The following is an 18,964-nucleotide window of genomic DNA, read 5'->3' as shown; positions in this document are numbered from 1 at the left end:
AGAGTTATGTGGAAGGCAGAGACAAAACTTCAGCCTAGTCCTTGCCTGGCTACCAAGGGCAAGAGTTCTCAGCAACTTGAGCCCCTCAGGTTCCCATACATCCACAGCTAGAGGCCACCCGTCCCTAGGACAGAAAGAAAACTGGACATATTACGTGAGGGTAAGAAGAGGCCTGAGGCCCAGAACCAAGGCCCAGGGCCTGGCCCTCCAGGGAAGGGAAAGGCCAGGGTGTGTGAAATGGGGTGCTTCAGTTGCGATCCCCCAAGAGCTGCAACACAAAGGTGAAGATGTAGACGATGTCTGTGTAGATCTGCAAGGCACCCGTGATGTAGTCTTCCGGGCTGATGGTATGCTTCCGGTTCCCCAGGACCAGCTGTGTGTCGTAAGCCAGAAACTGCAGAGACAGGGACAGAAGTGAGTACCCAGTGTCCCGGGGTCCAGAGCTTATTTCTGGTCAGCAGAGTTGTCTTGAGAGCCTGTGTACCATGCAGCATGCATGGACCAGTGTGACACAGGGCTCTGCCCTCAAGCAATTCACTGTCTAGAGAGGATAGACACTCAGCTGTCTCTGAATACAGCCTGTCAAACATGCTAACAGCAAGCAGACAGTGGAATCCTAGAAAATCACTGGACTCCTTTTGACAGTGGGAAAGGGAACCACCCATTCCTGTCTCTCAAGCCACCTAATTCCATCCCTGTCCCCTCCCAAGCTCCCGGAGGACCCAGGGACTTACCAGGGTGAAACAAATGGCCCCCAAAGCAGCATAGAGCATGTGGAGCCAGTAAATCTGGGGAAGAAGGACACGGGTTAGTGTTAGAAATCTGAGCAAAGACAACCAAGGCAGACCCTTGAGACCCATTGAGACTTGGGATTTGGGCATGAGTGGGGAGTTTGAGGAAGCTAGCTGTCCAGGAGCCCAGATCATGCCTTTTTAGGTCCTGGGAGAAATTAAGAATGGTGATATATGTGGCAGAAAAAGCAGAGGGCATCTTACAATGGCCATATAAAACCAGCATAGCATCTTTTAGCCAAACCAATCTTCAGAGCTAGTCAAGGTACAGGCAGCATCTGAGTTACAGCCCTAGTAATGGTGAGCACTCAGTAGACCAGGTAGAGCAGCCTCCTGGTTCCTAAAACCCATCCTGGGAGGGACAGGCTGAAGAAGAGGGGCTCTCTCTCCCCGTGGTCAGGACCCATGCTCTCCCTCAGGTGACGAGAATCCAAGAAGGACCCAGAGTGAAGGATTCCAGAAGTCCCTTTCATCTAGGCCCATTTCTTCAGTCCTTTTGTTGGCTTTCCCACTGTCTCCCAGAACAGATGGTGGTCTAAGCTATCAGACAGCTAACCCACTGCATAGGAACTCAGAGCCACTGTCTAGGGTTCCAGGTGCCATGGCTCCCAGGGCAACCTGTCTCCAAAGAAAAATGAATTATACCGTAACTGAAAAAGACAGCACCTTTGCTGGCCAGTGGAGAGGTTCTGGAGGTCAGAGCCTGCCTAGGGGCCAGGGGCCAGGAGGGGCCCTGCTGTACACAGCAAATCTGCATTGAGCACTGGGCCCACAGATCCCATTCCTCTTGGGACTCACATATTTGAAGTACAGCACAATGCTGGTGACAATCCCAGTCACCATCAGCACAATTCCCAGGACACAGAAGAGGCCTGTACAGGAGGTGAAGTCCACCTACAGGAAGGCAGAAAGAGGTACCATCAGATGACTACCATAACAGCCACACTGGCCCTGCCCCCTGCTGGGGGCCCCATGCTGACTCCTGACCACGACCATGGCATGCAGAGGACAGACACACAAAACAGCTGTGTACATGCAGGTGGAGTGGTGGGGAGGGAATTAGGTCTGTAGGATTCTGGGCCCTCCCAGGCCAGCTCAGGTGTCAAACCCAAAGGGTATAGAGGAAAGGGGTGGGTGGCTATGGAAGGGCCCTCTGTGCCCTCACCTTGGTCTGAAAGCAGAAGATGGTGACAGAAATGGACACCACTGCTGTGATGATCATCGCAATGATGACGGCTTTGGTTTGGTACATACTGCAGGGGGCGGGGGGCAAGAGGGGGAAGGAGGGAAGAGAGGCCGAAAGTATAAGCTATTAGAAGACTTCAGACACCACTTTCAGAAGAATCCTGCCCAGGCTCCACTTCCCAAAGATAACTGCCAGCCCAAGAATAGCCCACTCCCCTTACTTCACCCTCCCAAGAGTGTGGCAGTCTGTCCCTGAGCGTACCTGGAAATGGTGCCTGTCATGAAGCCCATGGCAAAAGTCTGAGGGAAAGAGAGAAATAAGGGCATCTCGTAAGAAGGGTAGGGCTGGGGTATAGCTCAGTGGTAAGGGCTTGCCCAGGATGCAGGCACTGGGTTCCATCTCTACCACCAAATTAAAAAAATAATAATAATAAAGCAAAAACAAAACCACACAACAGCGAGGCTCTCGGGGACAGCCTTGGTAGTCTGCTAGAGCCAGAGGTGACTCAGATGTGACTGAGCTGGAAAGAGCAGTCACTGAGACCACTAGCAGGAGGCAGGAGGCTAGGAGATATCCAGGGTCTTCCTTCCACAGTGGTGTCCCTGGCCTTATTGGGACCGCCTTCTTGCTACCCTTGTCGACTTACAAAGAGGGTCAGCAGGATGATGTTCCATGGGAACCGGCGTCTGAGGAGAAAGGGAAGCACTGGTTATGTGCCTTGAGGCAGTTGGGTCGTAGGTCCCTGGCTCCTGAGCCTGCTTGCAGGAGTAAGCCTAGCTCTTGGAGAGAGGACCTTCACATGGCTTTTGGCGCCTGCTTAGGTGTTTACACAGGGACAACATGGGACATACCTGTCCTGTGGGGCCAGAAAAACTTGGTCTTGTTTGCAGCGCTTAGACTGTCTGCCTGAAGGCTGGGAGGAAGTTGCTCAGCTCAGCCTTCCTAAGTCTTGAGTTCTTCCTACTTGGGCTTTCTTAGTTTTATTTTTGTACCCTGTACCTTCCCGCCCCTTCCTTTTTTTCCCTTATTCTCTCCTCCCCCCACTTTTTTTTTTAAACTTCTTTTCTATTTAAATAGTTAAAATGCTGCATATCCTGCAGGGTTGCTATCAATCAGACTGATAGCTAGATAGATCCCCATAATAGTACTTCCTGCTTTGTACATTAAACATTAACCACATCACCCTCAACATCCTTCTAATATTTCTTAGGAGTCCATTCAACCACTATGAGAAAACCCATTTTTCCCAAGCTTGCCCAAGCTTGGTCCCTGTTCTACCCCTTGCACCCTTCACTGCCTACGTCTGTGGGACTCACCTGGGTCCCTGGCAGCAGGCGAGGGTCAGGTAGGTGACAATGAAAACGGCACTGTGAAGATAGGAGAGAGATGAGCTGCCCTCCTCCCCTCCCAGCTAGCCTGGGCATTGCACCCAATGGCTGCTCAGAAGTCTGCAGAAAAGCTATTTAGTTGGAAGAAAAAGGACATCCTCTGTCTCTCTCCATCCCAGCCTGAGGACCCCAGCCTATACCCTTTCCACAGTCAGGGGCCCTGAGAGCTCAAATACAAGGGTTCAACCAGGAAGGAAGTTTAGGGAGCACCATGCAGTCGCCATTACGGTCTGTCCATCATCCCCCACCCTACCCTGGCATTCTGTGATCCTGCTACTCTTCATCTGGGTGTACTCCTCAGTCTAGGAACCTAGCCCCTACCATGGGGAAGGATGCTCAGAGAGCATTTTGAGCCTAGCTCTAAGCAAAGCTGGTTAGCTGGAAACCAGGACTGCCAGCCCTCCTCCTCCTCTCCCTCCTTCCTCCCCGAGCAGAGACAGCACATACTTACTAGGACACGTAGTATACTGCCACGTTCCTCCTCACAAATGCACTGACTGGCTCCCTGTGAGCAGGGGAGGATGAGAGAGACACACCATGGCTTCTCTGCCTCCAGGCCCAGGCTATGTAGGCAGCCCAGTGGGGAACCCCGAGATCCCAGGGCCGACTAGAGTAGGCAGAGGGCCCAGAGACTCACACAAAGGTGAAGATCGCAATGATGGCCACTGTGATGAGCAGCTGGACTGAGATGATGGTGTAGACCTGGAATACAGATGGCCAGGAACCTGGGTCAACCCCACTCCCACCCCATACCCTGGGCTCTCCTAGAAAGCAGCCAGCCCAAGATCAGGGGGTCCAAAGGACACAGGACTCTTGTTCTTCCCTGTGGCAGGAGGGGAGTTTTTCTTTCTGAAGGTTCTGTTCCTCTTGTGGTCACTTAAAGGTTCCTCCTCCATGGCAGCCTGGCCTAGATGTGGCCCCAGCTGGGAGTCTGGTTCACAGCCTCCATCCCCCTCCAACTGCTCCTGGTTATCTCTCTCCTGACCAGCATCCAGCCTCAGTTTTCCACTGCCTCACCCTGCCTGGCTGCCCCTGCAACTCCAGTGGTGGCTGCGCACCTTCAGTGTTCAGCACAATAGGCTGTGTGTTCTGAGCAGGGCTCCATGCAGAGGGAGCAAGGGAAGGATGGATTAGGCCTGAGAGGGATCGTTTCCAGCTCCTGGCTGCTCTCTGTCAAGCAGAACAAGGTCTGGGGAAGGCCACACACTTGGGAGGAACCCAGGTAGGAGATTTTCCAAGATTGACTCTGCCCTCCCAAAATAAGGTCAAGAATGAGAGGATGGAAAGGAGGGGGGCATTAGAGTTAGAGAAGCCAGGAACACCTGTGGAGGACAGTCCAGGACCAAGGGAAGGTGATCAGCCGATGTATTTACATGTGACTGCGACCCCAGCCCAGGACTGATACATCCAGCCCTCCCCTGTCTCTCCAGTGCAAGGGCATGGGTCCACCCATCGCCCACCATCTTACCTTTCGGATGAAGGTATGTCGTACTTTCCGGTCATCCCACTCTCCAGGCCCGAAGCTGTCACTCACAGCTCTCTCTTCCCCATCATAGCCACCAGGGCCTAGAGACAGATTACATGGGACCGACTGGAGACCTGGGACACAGGGCCTCCCTTCCATAGCCTTGCAGACCCTGCCTCATACAAAGACTCAGGTATCTTCAACCTAAAGACAAACATTACTATGCAAGAACTGCACTCCTAACCTAGATTCCCTTAGAGCAAGCCCAGCTGGCCTGGCACAAAGGGTCTTAGATGAGAGCCATCCCATCGGCGTATCTGCTAAGGATTCTGGGTGCCTCACTTAGGCAAGAGCAGAGTTGGTTGGCAGAGCAGTGGCATCTAGGATGGAGGGGCTGAAAAAAGGGAAAACTGCACATTGTAGGTGTGTGCAGGGGATACAGGGTAAGGGCTGTGGACTACAGCAGACATCCCAGGCATGCTGCATGACTCACATGTGAGGGCTGTCTTACACCTGCATCAGAACACCTGTCCAGGTGAGAACTGCCACACACTGACTCCATGATGCTAGAGCTGCTACAGGCCTCCCACATCTCTTGGTTGCCTCTTTGGGAACTGCCTGCAGAATCTACCCAGAATGCAGCTCAGAGGTGAAGCATGTGTTTAACATGTACAATACTGGGCTCAATTCAAATGCAAAAAAATAGAAAATTAAAAAACACCGGGCTCGGGGCTAGGAAGGTGGCTCAGTGGTAGAGCGCTTGCTTGCCTTGTATGCATGAGGCCCTGGGTTTGATTCCTCAGAACCACATAAGCAGAAGAAGAAAAAAAGCTGGAAGTGGTGCTGTGGCTCAAGTGGTAGAGCGCTAGCCTTGAGCTGAAGAGCTGAGGGACAGTGCCCAGACCCAGAGTTCAGGCCCCATGACTGGACCCAAAAAAAAAAAAATACCAGGCTCAAGGCATGGCTCAAGTAGTAGAGTACCTGCCTAGCAAGTGTGAAGGTTTGAACTCAAACCCAAGTAGTTACAAAATAAAAATTTCCCCAAGAGAAGAGCATCACTACATCCTAGTCTCACCTGAGATACCCTGATATATGCCAAAGGTAGTTCTAAATGACTTGGGATAGTTGCAAAACTCAGACTCTACTTCATAGAAGAGGATGCATCCAACCCCAGGACTTTTTTTTTTTTTTTGGGTCCAGTTGTGGGGCCTGAACTCTGGGCCTGGGCGCTGTCCCTCAGCTCTTCAGCTCAAGGCTAGCACTCTACCACGTGAGCCACAGCACCATTTCGGCATTTTCTGCTTATGTGGTACTGAGGAATCAAACCCAGGGCCTCATGCATTGCAAGGCAAGCGCTCTACCACTGAGCCACCTTCCCAGCCCCCCCAGGACTTTTTATAAAACCAACATTTAGGGGTACAGAAAGAGTTCCTAAGGAAGACATGGCAGGATGACAGGGGACTTGTTGAGAAATATTTACTTAGGTATCCATTTAGACACCATTACTCCATCCAACTTCTTCCCTGAGGCCATGTCTTATGGCCTCAGTCTCCTTGCTCAATACTGGGGAAGCCAGGAGAGAGAAGTAGAAGGCGAGGGAGACAGGAAAGGAAGGAGATCTAAACCAAGATGAGAAGAAAGGGACCAAAGGGGAAGATGAGAAGGAGACTGAAAGGAAGTGACATCATCAGCCCTAAGCACTGCGTCCTTCCCCTCACCTTCTCCTACCTTCTAGCACTCACCATAGTTCATGGGCATCGGGTGCATGGGAGGCATTGGCTGTGGGTAGCCAGCAGGGTGACCGTAGCCAGGCTGTGGGTAGGCAGGGTAGGCAGGGTATCCGCCTGGCAGAACAGATGGTTGTCCATACCCTCCAGGGGGTGGAGGGCCAGGATACAGAGGGTTGCGGTCCTCATATGGAGGCGGGGCGGTGGGGTTAGACATGGCCACTCAAGAGATGAGGGAAACCCCAGCTGTTAGGAGCTGCAAGGGAAAGCAAAGCCGTCAGGAGTGTGCCGTGTCTCACCCTGTCCCCTTCCAGGAAGTCTACCAAGAAGAGAGAGACTCTGTTCCTAGATCATACATGTCACTTACTGCCTGAAGGCCACCCCCAACACCTAACCCCTGGCCCTCCTACCTTTAGACTGTTTCCCCCCAGAGTCCTCCCTTCCCTGTGAAACTTCTGGCCACAGGAGAGAGGGAGGATTCCTTAGATGAACAGAACTGTAGCTAAGCATCAGTGGTGTGCCAGGCAAGAAAAAGGGTCACCCCACAACTCCCTGAACTCAGTTATGAAAACCTTTGGGTGTTGGTGGTTTCACAACAGAACCAGGGAAGAAACAGGGAAATGGCTAGATGGTCCAAGCAGAGTCACCTAATGAGGGCCAGGGTTAGCAAGGACCCTCTGGAGGGTCAGCCCAGCCCCCACAGCAGCTGGCTGAAGTGCCAAGCCAGAGAGAGTCAGAGCTGGAGTGGAGCCAAGACTCAAATTGGAGAGCAGGGAGGAAGAAGAGGAAAACAAGCCAGCCATGCCAAAGCTGCCAGGCCCCAGGAGGAGAGGCCCTCCCAGGCCCTGGCCAGGGCAGGCTGAGCTGGAAACTGGAGGCCCTGCAAAAGTGCAGGCCTGAGACAGGACTTTGTGTTTCCCTTAGACAACTGCTGCAGCTTGGCAGATAGTCAGCGGTGGCCTGTGGCCCACGCTCTGTACCCTGGCCTTCCCAGGGCCCCGACAGCCCTCACTGAGGGCATCTCTGGAGTCTCCTCTGGGGCAGTGACTGGTCAGGAGGAGAGTAAGCTGTAAGAGGCTGTAAGACAAGGAAGGACCTTTGCAGCAAAGAGAGCCCTGTGTGGAAGGCCTGAGTGGCAGGTGGAAGGGACCTTCAAGTTGAACAACCCTGAATGCTCACTTCAGGTGAGAGTTAAAAGCCAGGATCAGGGGACCACACAACTAACAGGTTAGTAGCACAAACAGAATGAAACTCTTTGGGATTCTGGGCACTTGTCCTTCCTGGTAGTCTGTTCTCCTTAGGCCTCCTCTCTGACAAAGACATGTCCCCTAACATGGTGTCCCCATGTGAGGTGGCATTTAGTGTCTGGACAGAGCTAAGGAGAATATCCTCCTATCCTGAATAGGAGAAACCTTTCCAGAGTCTGCATCCCTTGACAGGACACCCCAGCCCCCAGCATCACCCAGAGCAGATCTTGAGGACCCACAAGGAGGACACCCCAGATTGAGGTCAGCAACCATCCTCAGAGCACTGCTGGAAGCAGGAGCATCTAGCCTCTCTTTTCAGGACACCCAGTGTAGTTCAGGGATTAGATAAAGGCCTGTCTTCTGTCTTCTCTCAGGACAACTCGGGTGATTCAGAGTGGGAGGTGGCAAGGATTGAATAGCAGGCCAGGTCTCTGGACGGTTTATTTGGAGGAAAGCTCTCTCCATCTCCCCAGAGCAGATGGGACAGAACGAGAGCAAGACTGCATCAGGTGAAGGAGAAGAAAGCCTTCCTGACAGGCAAACCAGGAGAGCCTGTGGGGCCACGGTACAGCAGTGTGGCCCCCCCAGCTACTAGCTTGGGAAATGGCCATGGCCATGGAAAGGCAGAAAGACCATCACAAGTAATTGTAACTTGTGGCGCCTCTGAAGAGGAGAAAAGAAAGGAAGAGAAATTGTGCCTCTCTCTTCCCCTGGAGCGAAAGGTTCCACACCAAACCATGATGTAACCATTACCTGGTAACATTTGCCCTTTGTAGACCATGTCCCTCCCTCTTCCAAGACTGATGAGGAAATGTGACTCACAGAGAGTAGGATCAGCCTGGGATGGGGCTCCAGGGTCCAGTTGAACTCAGCAGGCTGCTGATTCACTGGCCTTCACTGGCCTCCCTCCTTCACTCCCTGGCCCCGCCCTGTGACATTTCTGGTTTCAGAGCTCATCAGTCAGTAGACCTGCTTGCTGGGACACGCAGGCCCCAGTCCACTTCCTTAATGAGTCAGTCACCAGCCCGACCACACCAGAGACCACCACTGAATACCCCACCCAACCATGCCTGGGTGTCTTCACCTACAAAATGAGCTTGACACTAGTCACTGCAACCCACCCTCCCCCCAGAGTTGTAATTATGAAAGAGAAAATACACACAGAGCACTCAGAATGATGCCTGACTCCAGGCGCATTTTGGCAGCAGTCAGTAAGGACGTCATTAAATCCTCACATGGCTCAGCAGGGTAAATAGTTGTTATTGTCCCCACTCACAAAGAAAGACAGAGACTTGGAAGAATGAAGTCTTGTGGCCAGGGATACCTGACTAGGGTGGAAGAAGAGACTTGGGGTCCCACCACTGACTGTGGATCCTCTCTGAGTCCCTCTACTTCAGTCTCTCATTGATCCATGCTGTCTACCTGAACTTCCCATCCCTGTTACCATGGCTTCCAGTTTAGACACAGATGATGACTGGCAGGTGTATGCAAGACCAGAGTGCACATCACCCTGTCAGTCCCTGAAGAGTGGGCTCCATTCCCATCTGTGGACCTGAGGTCCAGAGACAAGAGAGCACTCGCTTACCTCAGGCCAAGCTAACTCTACCTTTTCCTACTCAATAGCTACAGGACATGGGGTGGTGACCCATCCTTGTAATAGAGCTGGTCCCAGGGCCAGGACACAATCTGAGCTACCTGGTCTTTGGTGCAGGTGGGGAAACCCCTCACGTTAGTGCCAGTCGTGAGGGTGCCAACTTCTACCACACCCCTCTGAGCCATGCCAAAATTCAACACTGTCGGACCAGCAGGAGTGGCAGCTTCTGCACCTGCCCCAGCTTCCACCAGGCCTACAAGAGGGGCCTCCCACGTCACACCTCTGCTCAGGCTGAGGGTTAGAGTTGGCATGGTCCAGAGAGGAGGGGAAGGGAAGGGACCAACTATTTTCCTAGCCATACCTAGACATCAGAGCTGAAGAACAACAGTGGAGAATGCGAAGTCTGGAAAAGGAGACAGGAAAACAGAATATGAGCCGTAAGCCTAGAAATCAGGTCCTCTGGGTTCTCCTGGTGGCTGTGAGGGCCTGCGAGGCACCCAATGGAAGCCTACATTTTCTGAGGCATTAAGCCTCTACTTGGAACAAATGCCTACAAGCAGTTGGAATCATTACAAGGTTGAGTTCAGGCTCTGCCCTGTCCTGGCAGTTACACATCTCAGTTTGTTCCCCTCTCCCCAGCAGTAGAAGTGGGTGGATTCTGGGCCCAAATAGCAGGACTTACTGGTGGACAGAGTTTTTACATGCAGAGCTGGGGGAGCAGCTCCTCCCCCCCAGGTACCTCAGTAGGGTGACCCTGCAGGTCTAGCCTGCTGAGGTCAGGCTCCCTCTGGTTCTCCAGACATGTGTGAAGGGTTAAGACTCTGGAATCTGTAGAGAAGAGGAGGAGCTACTGGGATTACAGCAAGAGGGTGTGTGTGCTGGGACTTGGGGGGGTGGGGAGGAAGAAGTGGAGAGGACAGAAAGAAGCAGCTGACTGGTCCAGGCAGCCTGCCCTCCTGCCTGCCAGGAACCGATGCCCAGAGCAGAATGGAAAGAATAGCTCAAAGTGTGCATCGCAGGAAGCCCCACCCAGCAGGCTCAGCAACACACCCGACCCACTGTGCCCAGGTCCCCAGGACTAGCTCTTTCCCTCCCTTTTCCTCCCCCACTGCACAGCCACAGGAGCAGAGGAATTAAAGACACACTCTGCAGTGTCTAGGCCCGCCTGGACCAAGGGGCTCAGAATGTACTCTATACCCTTTGGTTGGCCTGTCTGGAATTAAGAAATGAAATTAAGCAGGCCTAAAAGCTGAAATACAAATGATAAATGCTGGGAATATGGCTTAGTGGTTACAGTGCTTGCCTCGCATGCATGAAGTCCTGGGTTCGATTCCTCAGCACCACATACACAGAAAAAGCCGGAAGTGGTGCTGTGGCTCAAGTGATACAATGTTAGCCTTGAGGCAGGGTCCAGACCCTGAGTTCAAGCTCAGGACTGGAAAAAAAAAAAAAAAGAGCTGGATGGACTTGAGAGATCATCTGGTCATTTGACAGACCAGGAAGCCTCAAAGCTGAGAAAGTTCCTGTTCCAGCCCACAACAGTACTTCTTGGTCAGGGGTTTGGAAATTCCTTCTCAGTTCTGCCCACTGTCTGGGAATTCAAAAGGACAGAACACACACACACACACACACACACACACACACACACACACACACACACACACACACACACACACACACACACACACACACACACACACACACACACACACACACACACACACACACACACACACACACACACACACACACACACACACACACACACACACGACAGAACAAGTGCGCATGCGCGCACACCCCCACACACACGCGCGCACACCCCTCTGGAAAGAGACCGGAAGAAGCCTATCCCCCAGTTTCCTCATAATCTCTACTTCAGGATGCCAACCTGTTACTTCCCTCCCCAGCTCTGTCACCCTCCAGACCCAGTCTCTTGCCAGGTGGCCTCTCTCCAGACCCACAGAGGGCTGGCTCCAGTCTCCAAGGGAGATAAGTCACTCCCGGAAGCATGACTGCTCCCCCAGGCCTCTGGGGGCAAAGACCCCAGCAATGTCAACACTCAGATAAGAAAAAAGGAAACCATTTGCAAGGCAGGTACCACCTCTGGCACACAGCCCCTAACACCTCCTTTATGTTTAACTTTCCTGCCTTTCAACTGAACTTCCAGGTTGGAAGGGGAGAGTGGCAGAGGAATGAGACGGATAATGAACCCACAGTGGAGAACCACAAGTAGGCAGGGATGGCGGAGAAGCACTTACCAGTATGGACTTACTAAGCAACTATGTCAGTAGCAACTAAGACACTTCTGAAGCTCACAGAAGATCCCATTCCATCATTGAGAAAACTGACATTCAAACGAGAAGCATTTCTAAGACCCACAGCAGGCAGGCAATGTGGATGGGTTTAAACAAAGCTGAGGCTTTCTTTGAAGTTCACAGCCTGTGCTTTTACACTGCCTGGAGCAGAAGCACAGGGCCCAGGGTGAGCCAGTGGAAAACAAAAAGGCCAGGAAGAAACTGAGCGAGTGTGTTGTTGAGATCTACTCTATACCCTAAGGAAGTATCTGATGCTTGGGCATGGGTTTAGGAAGAAGGGACCAATTCCTGTCTTGGCTTTAGTACTGACTCCAGTGAATGAGTCAAGGTAGTCAGCTTTACATCTCCTGACGTAATTTTTACATCTCTTTTTTTTTTTTTTTGGTCACGAGGCTTGAACTCTGGGCTTGGGTGCTCGCTGTCCCTGAGCTCTTCAGCTCAAGGTGAGCACTCTACCACTTGAGCCACAGTGCCACTTCCAGGTTTCTGGTGGTTAACTGGAGATAAGAGTCTCATGGGACTTTCCTGCACGGGCAGGCTTTGAACCATGATCCTCAGATCTCAGCCTCCTGAGTAGCTAGGATTACAGGCATGAGCTACCACGGCCCAGCTAATGATCTTTAAGATGAGTATCCTCCCCTCTGAATGATGGAAGTCCACTCCACCCTACCAGTTTGGCTCTCAATAAATAGTAGCTGCATGACCTGCACCCTAAGGACACAGTGGGAACACACTACTGACTGGACAAGCATATACCACATTCTTGGTATGGCTGGTACCATAACTCTCCTCCCAAGCTCCTTCCATAATGCTGTGAAGGTACTCTGGCCAGCCTCTGATGCTCAATCCCCCACAGCCTGGAGGGATAGCCTAATGTGGTAGAGAAGAGGAAAGGGCAGGGCTTAAGAGGCTAGGTTCCTGTGATAGCTGGTCTACATGCAATGGAAGAGCAGAAACTAATTTACCAGAGACTGCAGAACTCACTGGCCAGGCAGTTCCCTGAAGATATTAGTGAATAAGTGTGCAAATAGAAAGCATCTATATCCTCTTACTGGAAGTTCACAAGTCACAATGATATATTAAAAGTCCTAGGGGTTTTGGGGTTTGTTTGTTTGTTTGTTTTTGACAGTCCTGGGGCTTGAGCTCTTTTTGCTCAAGACTATCTCTCTTGAGTCTTCCGGCTTTTTCTCAGTATTTATTGGAGATTAGAATCTCACAGACTTTCCTGCCTGGACTTGCTTCAACCCATGATTCTCAGATCTCAGTCTCCTGAATAGCTAAGATTACAGGCGTGAGCCACTGGTGCCCAGTAAAATGTTTGGATTTTTTTCTTTTTTCCTTCAGTTGGTCCTGGGGCTTGAACTGAGGGCGCCTGGGTGCTATCTCTGAGCTCTTTTTGCTCAAGGCTAGCACTCTACCACTTGAGCCACAGCTCCACTTCTGGCTTTGTTTTTGAGTAGTTAATTGAAGATAAATGTCTCCCGGACTTTCCTGCCCGGGCTGGCTTTGAATCCTCATATGCCAGCTTCCTGAGTAGCTAGGATAACAGGTGTGAGCCACCAACACTTGGCTCAGAAAGTCCTGTTCTAACCACCTTTTTTTTTTTTTTTTTTGTCGGTCGTGGGGCCTGAACTGGGCCTGGGCGCTGTCCCTGAGCTCTTCAGCTATAGACTAGCACTCTACCACTTGAGCCTCAGTCCCACTTCCAGCTTTTTCTGCTTATGTGGTGCTGAGGAATCGAACCCAGAGCCTCATGCATGCAAGGCAAGCACTCTACCACTGAGCCACCTTCCCAGCCCCTCTAACCACCTTTTCAGCATTCCTCCAGCCTGAAACCTTCACCCAGGGACACATATTCATAGCCTGTGTGCTGCTGTCCAGGCCACCTGTACTTTACAGATGGACCTTACTCAGAAAAAAATTCCATGTCCTAATTCCTCACATGCTTCTACCCAGCCTGCCTCTGAGAACAACTTCACTAGGAAGCAGGCCTGCACCCTCACTCATTCTGGAGGAGTCAGCTACACAATCCGCTGGCAGCTCCCCACTCCACCCCAGTTCCTGTGGCTACGGTAACTTCCACAGGTGACTCACTGCCACGGTACGGAGGAAATCTCCAGTAGCAGAGTCAGGAAGCAGCTCCAAACACTGCCATTACGGACTGGGAAAAGGACAGGTCAGTCTAAGAGAGAGGACTCAAACCTTCCTCCATGACCAACATATGGAATGTCCCCCAGCCGCTGTAGACTTCTAGCTGTCATTCCTCCTTCAAAACAAAAGCCAGGACTTGGCCTAGAATCTGAGCTTGGAAGTGGTTAGTTCCTCCCAGGAGAACCTGAAGGGCCATATCGTGTTAGCCATGTTGGTAGAACTTTTCAGAGAGGTGTCTGAGTTCCCATACTCTGATCATTCCAGTGTGGCACTCAAAAGACCCATCAGAATATGAATCCCTTTGCTGTGGCTCCCGCTCTTTTGTTGTTGTGTTTAGGTAGAGGTTAAAAACAAAACAACAAAACAAACAAAACCTGTAGCTCTACAATCCAGGCCTGCATGAAGTTCACCTGGAACTCTCCATCCTCCTCCATTACCTTCTGGAGTGCTAGGACTATAGGTGTATACCACTAGGCTCAGCAATTCTCCTTCCAAAGGGCCTAGGATGAGAAGTTCAGGGGTTGGAGGTGCTCAGAGATAGACAGCTTCTGTCTGCAGAGGGAGGAGGCTTGGCTGAGGTGGCTATTACCCCAGCTCATGACAGGAGGTTCTCCTAACGCACAGAGCACCCATCATTACCTCTCTGACGTGTTCATTTTTACAAGTGAGGCCCTAAAGTCATGCCACAAGAAGACAGAGGATGTCAAGGCGTTTGACAGTGTTCACACCCCTTCCTATAAGCCTGTATAAACTGAGTGGGCTTCAGGACTGGAGAGACAGGGAGAGCAGGTAGGTGAGGAATAAGTATTGGCTCCCACTTTGATGTAGACAAAGCAGCCCCAGTTGGCTCCCCCTGCCTCCACTAGCCAGGCCAAAGGCACCAGCTTTGAAACCAAAGCTCATCCGCAGGATGAATATTTCAGAGCCCCAGAGAACCAGACACCTGACGGGCCTTCCATGACACGAGGCTCTGTCCCTAGCTCCCAGCCTTCCCCACTCCTCCCTCACCCCGTGTCCAGGGTGCCCAGGTCAAGCCCCAGCCATGGACAGGGACCACAGTGGGGTGGCTGGGGATGGAGCCCCGGCAGAACTCCAGCTGATGGAGAACCTTCCTCTTTCCCCAGCTCCGTTCCTGTGCTTTCCCCGCGTACTTTCTCCATTTCCGTATTTCATTCTCACTGACCTGAAGAGGTCATGAGGAGAGTGGCCCTTCCCAGAAGCTGGCGAACCCGGCCCAGGGGCTGGAAGGTGGGCAGCCGAGGGCCTCCACCCCTTCCCCCGCCACTTAGCCACGCATCCACCTGTCTACACCCAGACAGCAACGTGGGGCAGGTGCCGGGCTCCGAGGTCCCACTCACAGCTGGCCCCACCGGGGCTGGCGTGGTGGACGCGCCCTGCGGCAGACAGCCACGCGTGCCGGGGGCCATCCCCAGGCCCTGGCCAGCTCTCCCGGGGCCCCAGTGCGCTGCCCGGCCCCGGGAAGGCAAAGCGCCCGCGGCCCGGGCGGAGGGTCGCTCTGCCGGCCCACAGATCCCGGTTCGGGATCCCAGGGCCCAACAGGCCCGCCCCAAGCCAGCTCCGGAAGAGGCCGGCCGCCGGCCCACAAAGTTTGCGCGCCCCGGTGCCGGGCCGCCCCGGCTCGGTCCCCGCCGGTCCCCAGGGACCTCCTCCGCCACCCCGGCCCCCGGCTTGCCTGCGTGGTTCCCGGCGGTGCGGTGCGGCGCGGCGCGGCGCGGTGCGGGGCGCGGGTGCGCTCGGGCCTCAGAGTCCTGCCGGGACAGGGCTGGGCTGGGCTGGGGATCCGCGCCCCGCCTCGTCGCCAGCCAGCCTCTGGGGGCGGGGCCTCGGAGCGCCGCCAGGGGGCGCCGGGGTCCCCAGTGACCCGCCCCGCCACACCCCACCCGAGAACTTGAGCCCCAGAACTTTGTCCCCTTGGCAGGAATAATGCTTTGCTCGTGGATGGAGAGTGACACAGCAAGGAAGAAAACTTCCCGGGCAGGGAAGGTGGCTCAGTGGTAGAGTGCTTGCCGAGCATGCGTGAAGCCCTGGGTTCGACTCCTCAGCACCACATAAGCAGTGTGTACAAGCTGCTTTCTAGTTTTCTTTGTGTGTGTGGTTAAGTGATTACATAAATTTTACAAATTTCACATTGTGAGAAAGTGATACTTAAAGTCACAAACACATTCTACCTCCATGGGGCAAATTGTCTTTACTGTGGTCTATAAGGTTTGTGAATTCTATGAACTTTGACAGTACAGTTATTTCTTCCACATCAGGTGATATGTACATTTCTTTCCTTTTCTGGTTTATTTTTTTGTTTATGTGGTATGAAGGAATCGAACCCAGGGCCTCATGCATGCTAGGCAAGTATGCTGTCACCATATTCCCAGTTTTTGTTTTTTTTTTTCCCGTTTGAGACAAGGTCTTGCAATGTAGGACAGGCTGGCCTGGAACTCCATACTCTCCTGCCTCAGCCTTTTTAATCATGAACATTTTTCTTTTTTTTTTTTTTTTTTTGGGGGGGGGGGGTCCAGTCGTGGGCCTGAACTCTGGGCCTGGGCGCTGTCCCTCAGCTCTTCAGCTCAAGGCTAGCGCTCTACCACTTGAGCCACAGGGCCATTTCCGGCTTTTTTCTTTTTTGCTTATGTGGTGCTGAGGAATCGAACCCAGGGCCTCATGCACTGCAAGGCAAGCGCTCTACCACTGAGCCACCTTCCCAGCCCCAATCATGAACATTTTTCATCACTCACCACTTTGAAGATGAGAGTGTGCCTTCATCAGCCCAGTGGTAGAGAGCTTGCCCAGCATGTGTGAGGCCCTGGGTCTGATCTCAGCACAGCCACAACAAAGGGAGTTAATGCAGCAAGTGAATATGATAATTTTAAAATCAATTTCATCCTAGAGGACATTTGTTCCCCATTTTTACATTATTATAAATTAATATGTGATGAACATCATTAATAACTCCATATTTTTAAGATGGATATATTTTTCAAATTTAAAACTTCAAGTATGCAAACAGACATGGGAACTAGAATCTCTATTTAGAATTAGTCATGAGTGACTTAACAATGGGAACACATTAGGTTAGGAGATTTCAGCCCTGTGCATATCTCAGAGTGCACACACACAAGCTGAGATGGCCACCAAGCCACTGAGCAGTTATTATATCTTGCATTGAAATGTAGATCAGTAGTTCACACTACTAATTCTAGCTATTCAGGAGGGTGAGATTTGAAGATACCCAGTTCAAAGCCAGCCCAGGCAGACAAATCTTTGAGACTTTTTTTAACTAATTAACAAACGCCAGACTGGAGGTATTGCCCACGTGGTAGAGAGCCAGCCATGAGAAAGCATGAGGCAGGCTGGGAATGTAGCTTAGCGGTAGAGTGCTTGCCTAGCATACATGAAGCACTGGGTTTGATTCCTCAGTACCACATAAACAGAAGTGACGCTGTGGCTCGAGTGGTCAAGTCCTAGCCTTGAGCAAAAGAAGCTCTGAGATAGAGCCCAGGCCCTGAATTTAAGGCCCAGGACTGGTGAGAGAGAGAGAAAGGGGGTAGGGAGGGGGAGGCACTCTTACAAAGCATTGAGTTCACACCCCAGTACCAGCACAGAAAGCAAGAGAGAGAAGAGAAGAGGAGAAAAGGAAAAGAAATGTCTATTAGTACATACAACTTGGAGCTAGGGAGAAGACAGGTGTAGTGGTGCAGGCCTGTGATCCCAGCTGAAGCTGAGTCATAAGGACAGAGTGTTCAAGACCAGCCTGAGCTATATAGTAAGATCATGTCCCAAGAGATAGAGAAAAAGAGATGAGAGAGGAAGAGAGAAAGGAAGAAAGGAAGGAAGGAAAAGAGAAAGAAAGAAAGAAAAGAAAGAAAGAAAGAGGGCTGGGAAGGTGGCTCAGTGGTAGAGCACTTGCCTTGTATGCATGAAGCCCTGGGTTCGATTCCTCAGCACCACATAAGCAAAAAAAAAAAAAAAAAGCCGGAAGTGGCGCTGTGGCTCAAGTGGTAGAGCGCTAGCCTTGAGCTGAAGAGCTGAGGGACAGCGCCCAGGCCCAGAGTTCAGGCCCCACGATTTGACCCCCCCCCAAAAAAAAAAGAAAGAAAGAAAGAAAGAGAGTAGCAAGAGAACTTAGGGGCAGAGAATGTAACTTAGTGGTAGAGCTCTTGCCTGGCCTGTATAAGACCTTGGATTCCCAGTGCTGTCAGGAAAACATTTCACTTTAAGATGCTCACCCATGGGCTGGGAAGGTGGCTCAGTGGTAGAGCGCTTGCCTTGCATGCTCGAGGCCCTGGGTTCAATTCCTCAGCACCACATAAGCAAAAAGAAAAAAGCCGGAAGTGGCACTGTGGCTCAAGTGGTAGAGTGCTAGCCTTGAGCTGAAGAGCTGAGGGACAGCGCCCAGGCCCAGAGTTCAGGCCCATGACCGGACCCAAAAATAAATAAATAAATAAAAGATGCTCACCCAGACCCACACACCAGCGATCCCAAAGGATCTTTTGAGCTGAAGTCAGGTGCCTGAGTCACAAAGACTGGCAGGGGAGGCTTTGGAAGCTGTAGAACTCTCACCATCTTCTGGATAAACAATAAACAAATAATTCTCTGTGTAACATAGCCCCATCCTATCAGCAAATACTTACACTAAAAACTGTGCATTGTTTCTCAGCAATTCAAAGTCTGGGTGTCTGGTATTTCTCTAACCTACTCCCCCTGGAGGAAAGTCAAGTCTATGGACTGGGGATGGGGTACGGGAGGGAAGGAATGGCTGAAGTTTATTTTAGGAATTCAGAAGCTAAAGCCCTGGGGAAGGTGAGAAAGGGTAGACCTAAGGAAGCTGGAGGGAGTAAGTTAGAAAAATTAATGAGAGTGTGTGATCCAGACTTTCTCTGCTATTCTTCCCGCAAGCTCAGGACTCCACAGACTTCTCCCACAGCAGCCTAATTACCTAGTATTCCTAGACTTCTCTACCCAGGCAGGGTTAAAAAAAAAAGTCCCATTTATCTGTAGGCCTCAACACCTCCTGGTCTGAACTGCATACTCTCTCCGGTGGGGTGGGAAGGCTGCAAGGCGTGAATGACTGATGGGACAGGG

General features: G+C 51.9%; 2 protein-coding genes across 2 annotated transcripts in view; one reads left to right on the top strand and one right to left on the bottom strand.

Moving 5' to 3' along the window:
- The window catches only part of LOC122107334 (probable hydrolase PNKD), a 35,992-nt gene that overhangs the window by 5,250 nt on the left and 11,778 nt on the right, over positions 1-18,964 (top strand). The gene's annotated exons all lie outside the window — the stretch shown is intronic.
- Positions 154-15,649, bottom strand: Tmbim1 (transmembrane BAX inhibitor motif containing 1). Its single transcript, XM_042678945.1, has 12 exons — positions 15,561-15,649; positions 6,573-6,813; positions 4,834-4,931; positions 4,003-4,067; positions 3,817-3,870; positions 3,294-3,344; positions 2,624-2,663; positions 2,239-2,276; positions 1,957-2,044; positions 1,590-1,685; positions 735-788; positions 154-394 (listed from the first exon to the last, which is right to left on the bottom strand). Exons 2-12 carry the CDS (start codon positions 6,772-6,774, stop codon positions 248-250), a joined length of 933 nt encoding a protein of 310 aa, XP_042534879.1. The 5' UTR covers positions 6,775-6,813; positions 15,561-15,649; the 3' UTR covers positions 154-247.

The sequence above is a fragment of the Dipodomys spectabilis genome, unplaced genomic scaffold, assembly GCF_019054845.1.
Source record: "Dipodomys spectabilis isolate Male_0828 unplaced genomic scaffold, ASM1905484v1 ptg000051l, whole genome shotgun sequence".
Taxonomy (NCBI): domain Eukaryota; kingdom Metazoa; phylum Chordata; class Mammalia; order Rodentia; family Heteromyidae; genus Dipodomys; species Dipodomys spectabilis.
Note: the sequence above shows the minus strand (reverse complement) of the source record. Positions and strands in the feature narration are given on the sequence as shown.

What these genes read in the sequence shown, in the direction of transcription:
- Tmbim1 (XM_042678945.1), bottom strand. Translation starts at nt 6,774, where the DNA reads ATGTCTAACCCCACCGCCCCGCCTCCATATGAGGACCGCAACCCTCTG. An exon ending in ATTGCGATCTTCACCTTTGT is followed by an intron (nt 3,871 to 4,002) that starts GTGAGTCTCTGG and finishes CCCTGCTCACAG; the next exon opens with GGAGCCAGTCAGTGCATTTG. An exon ending in GGGCCATTTGTTTCACCCTG is followed by an intron (nt 395 to 734) that starts GTAAGTCCCTGG and finishes CTGTCTCTGCAG; the next exon opens with TTTCTGGCTTACGACACACA.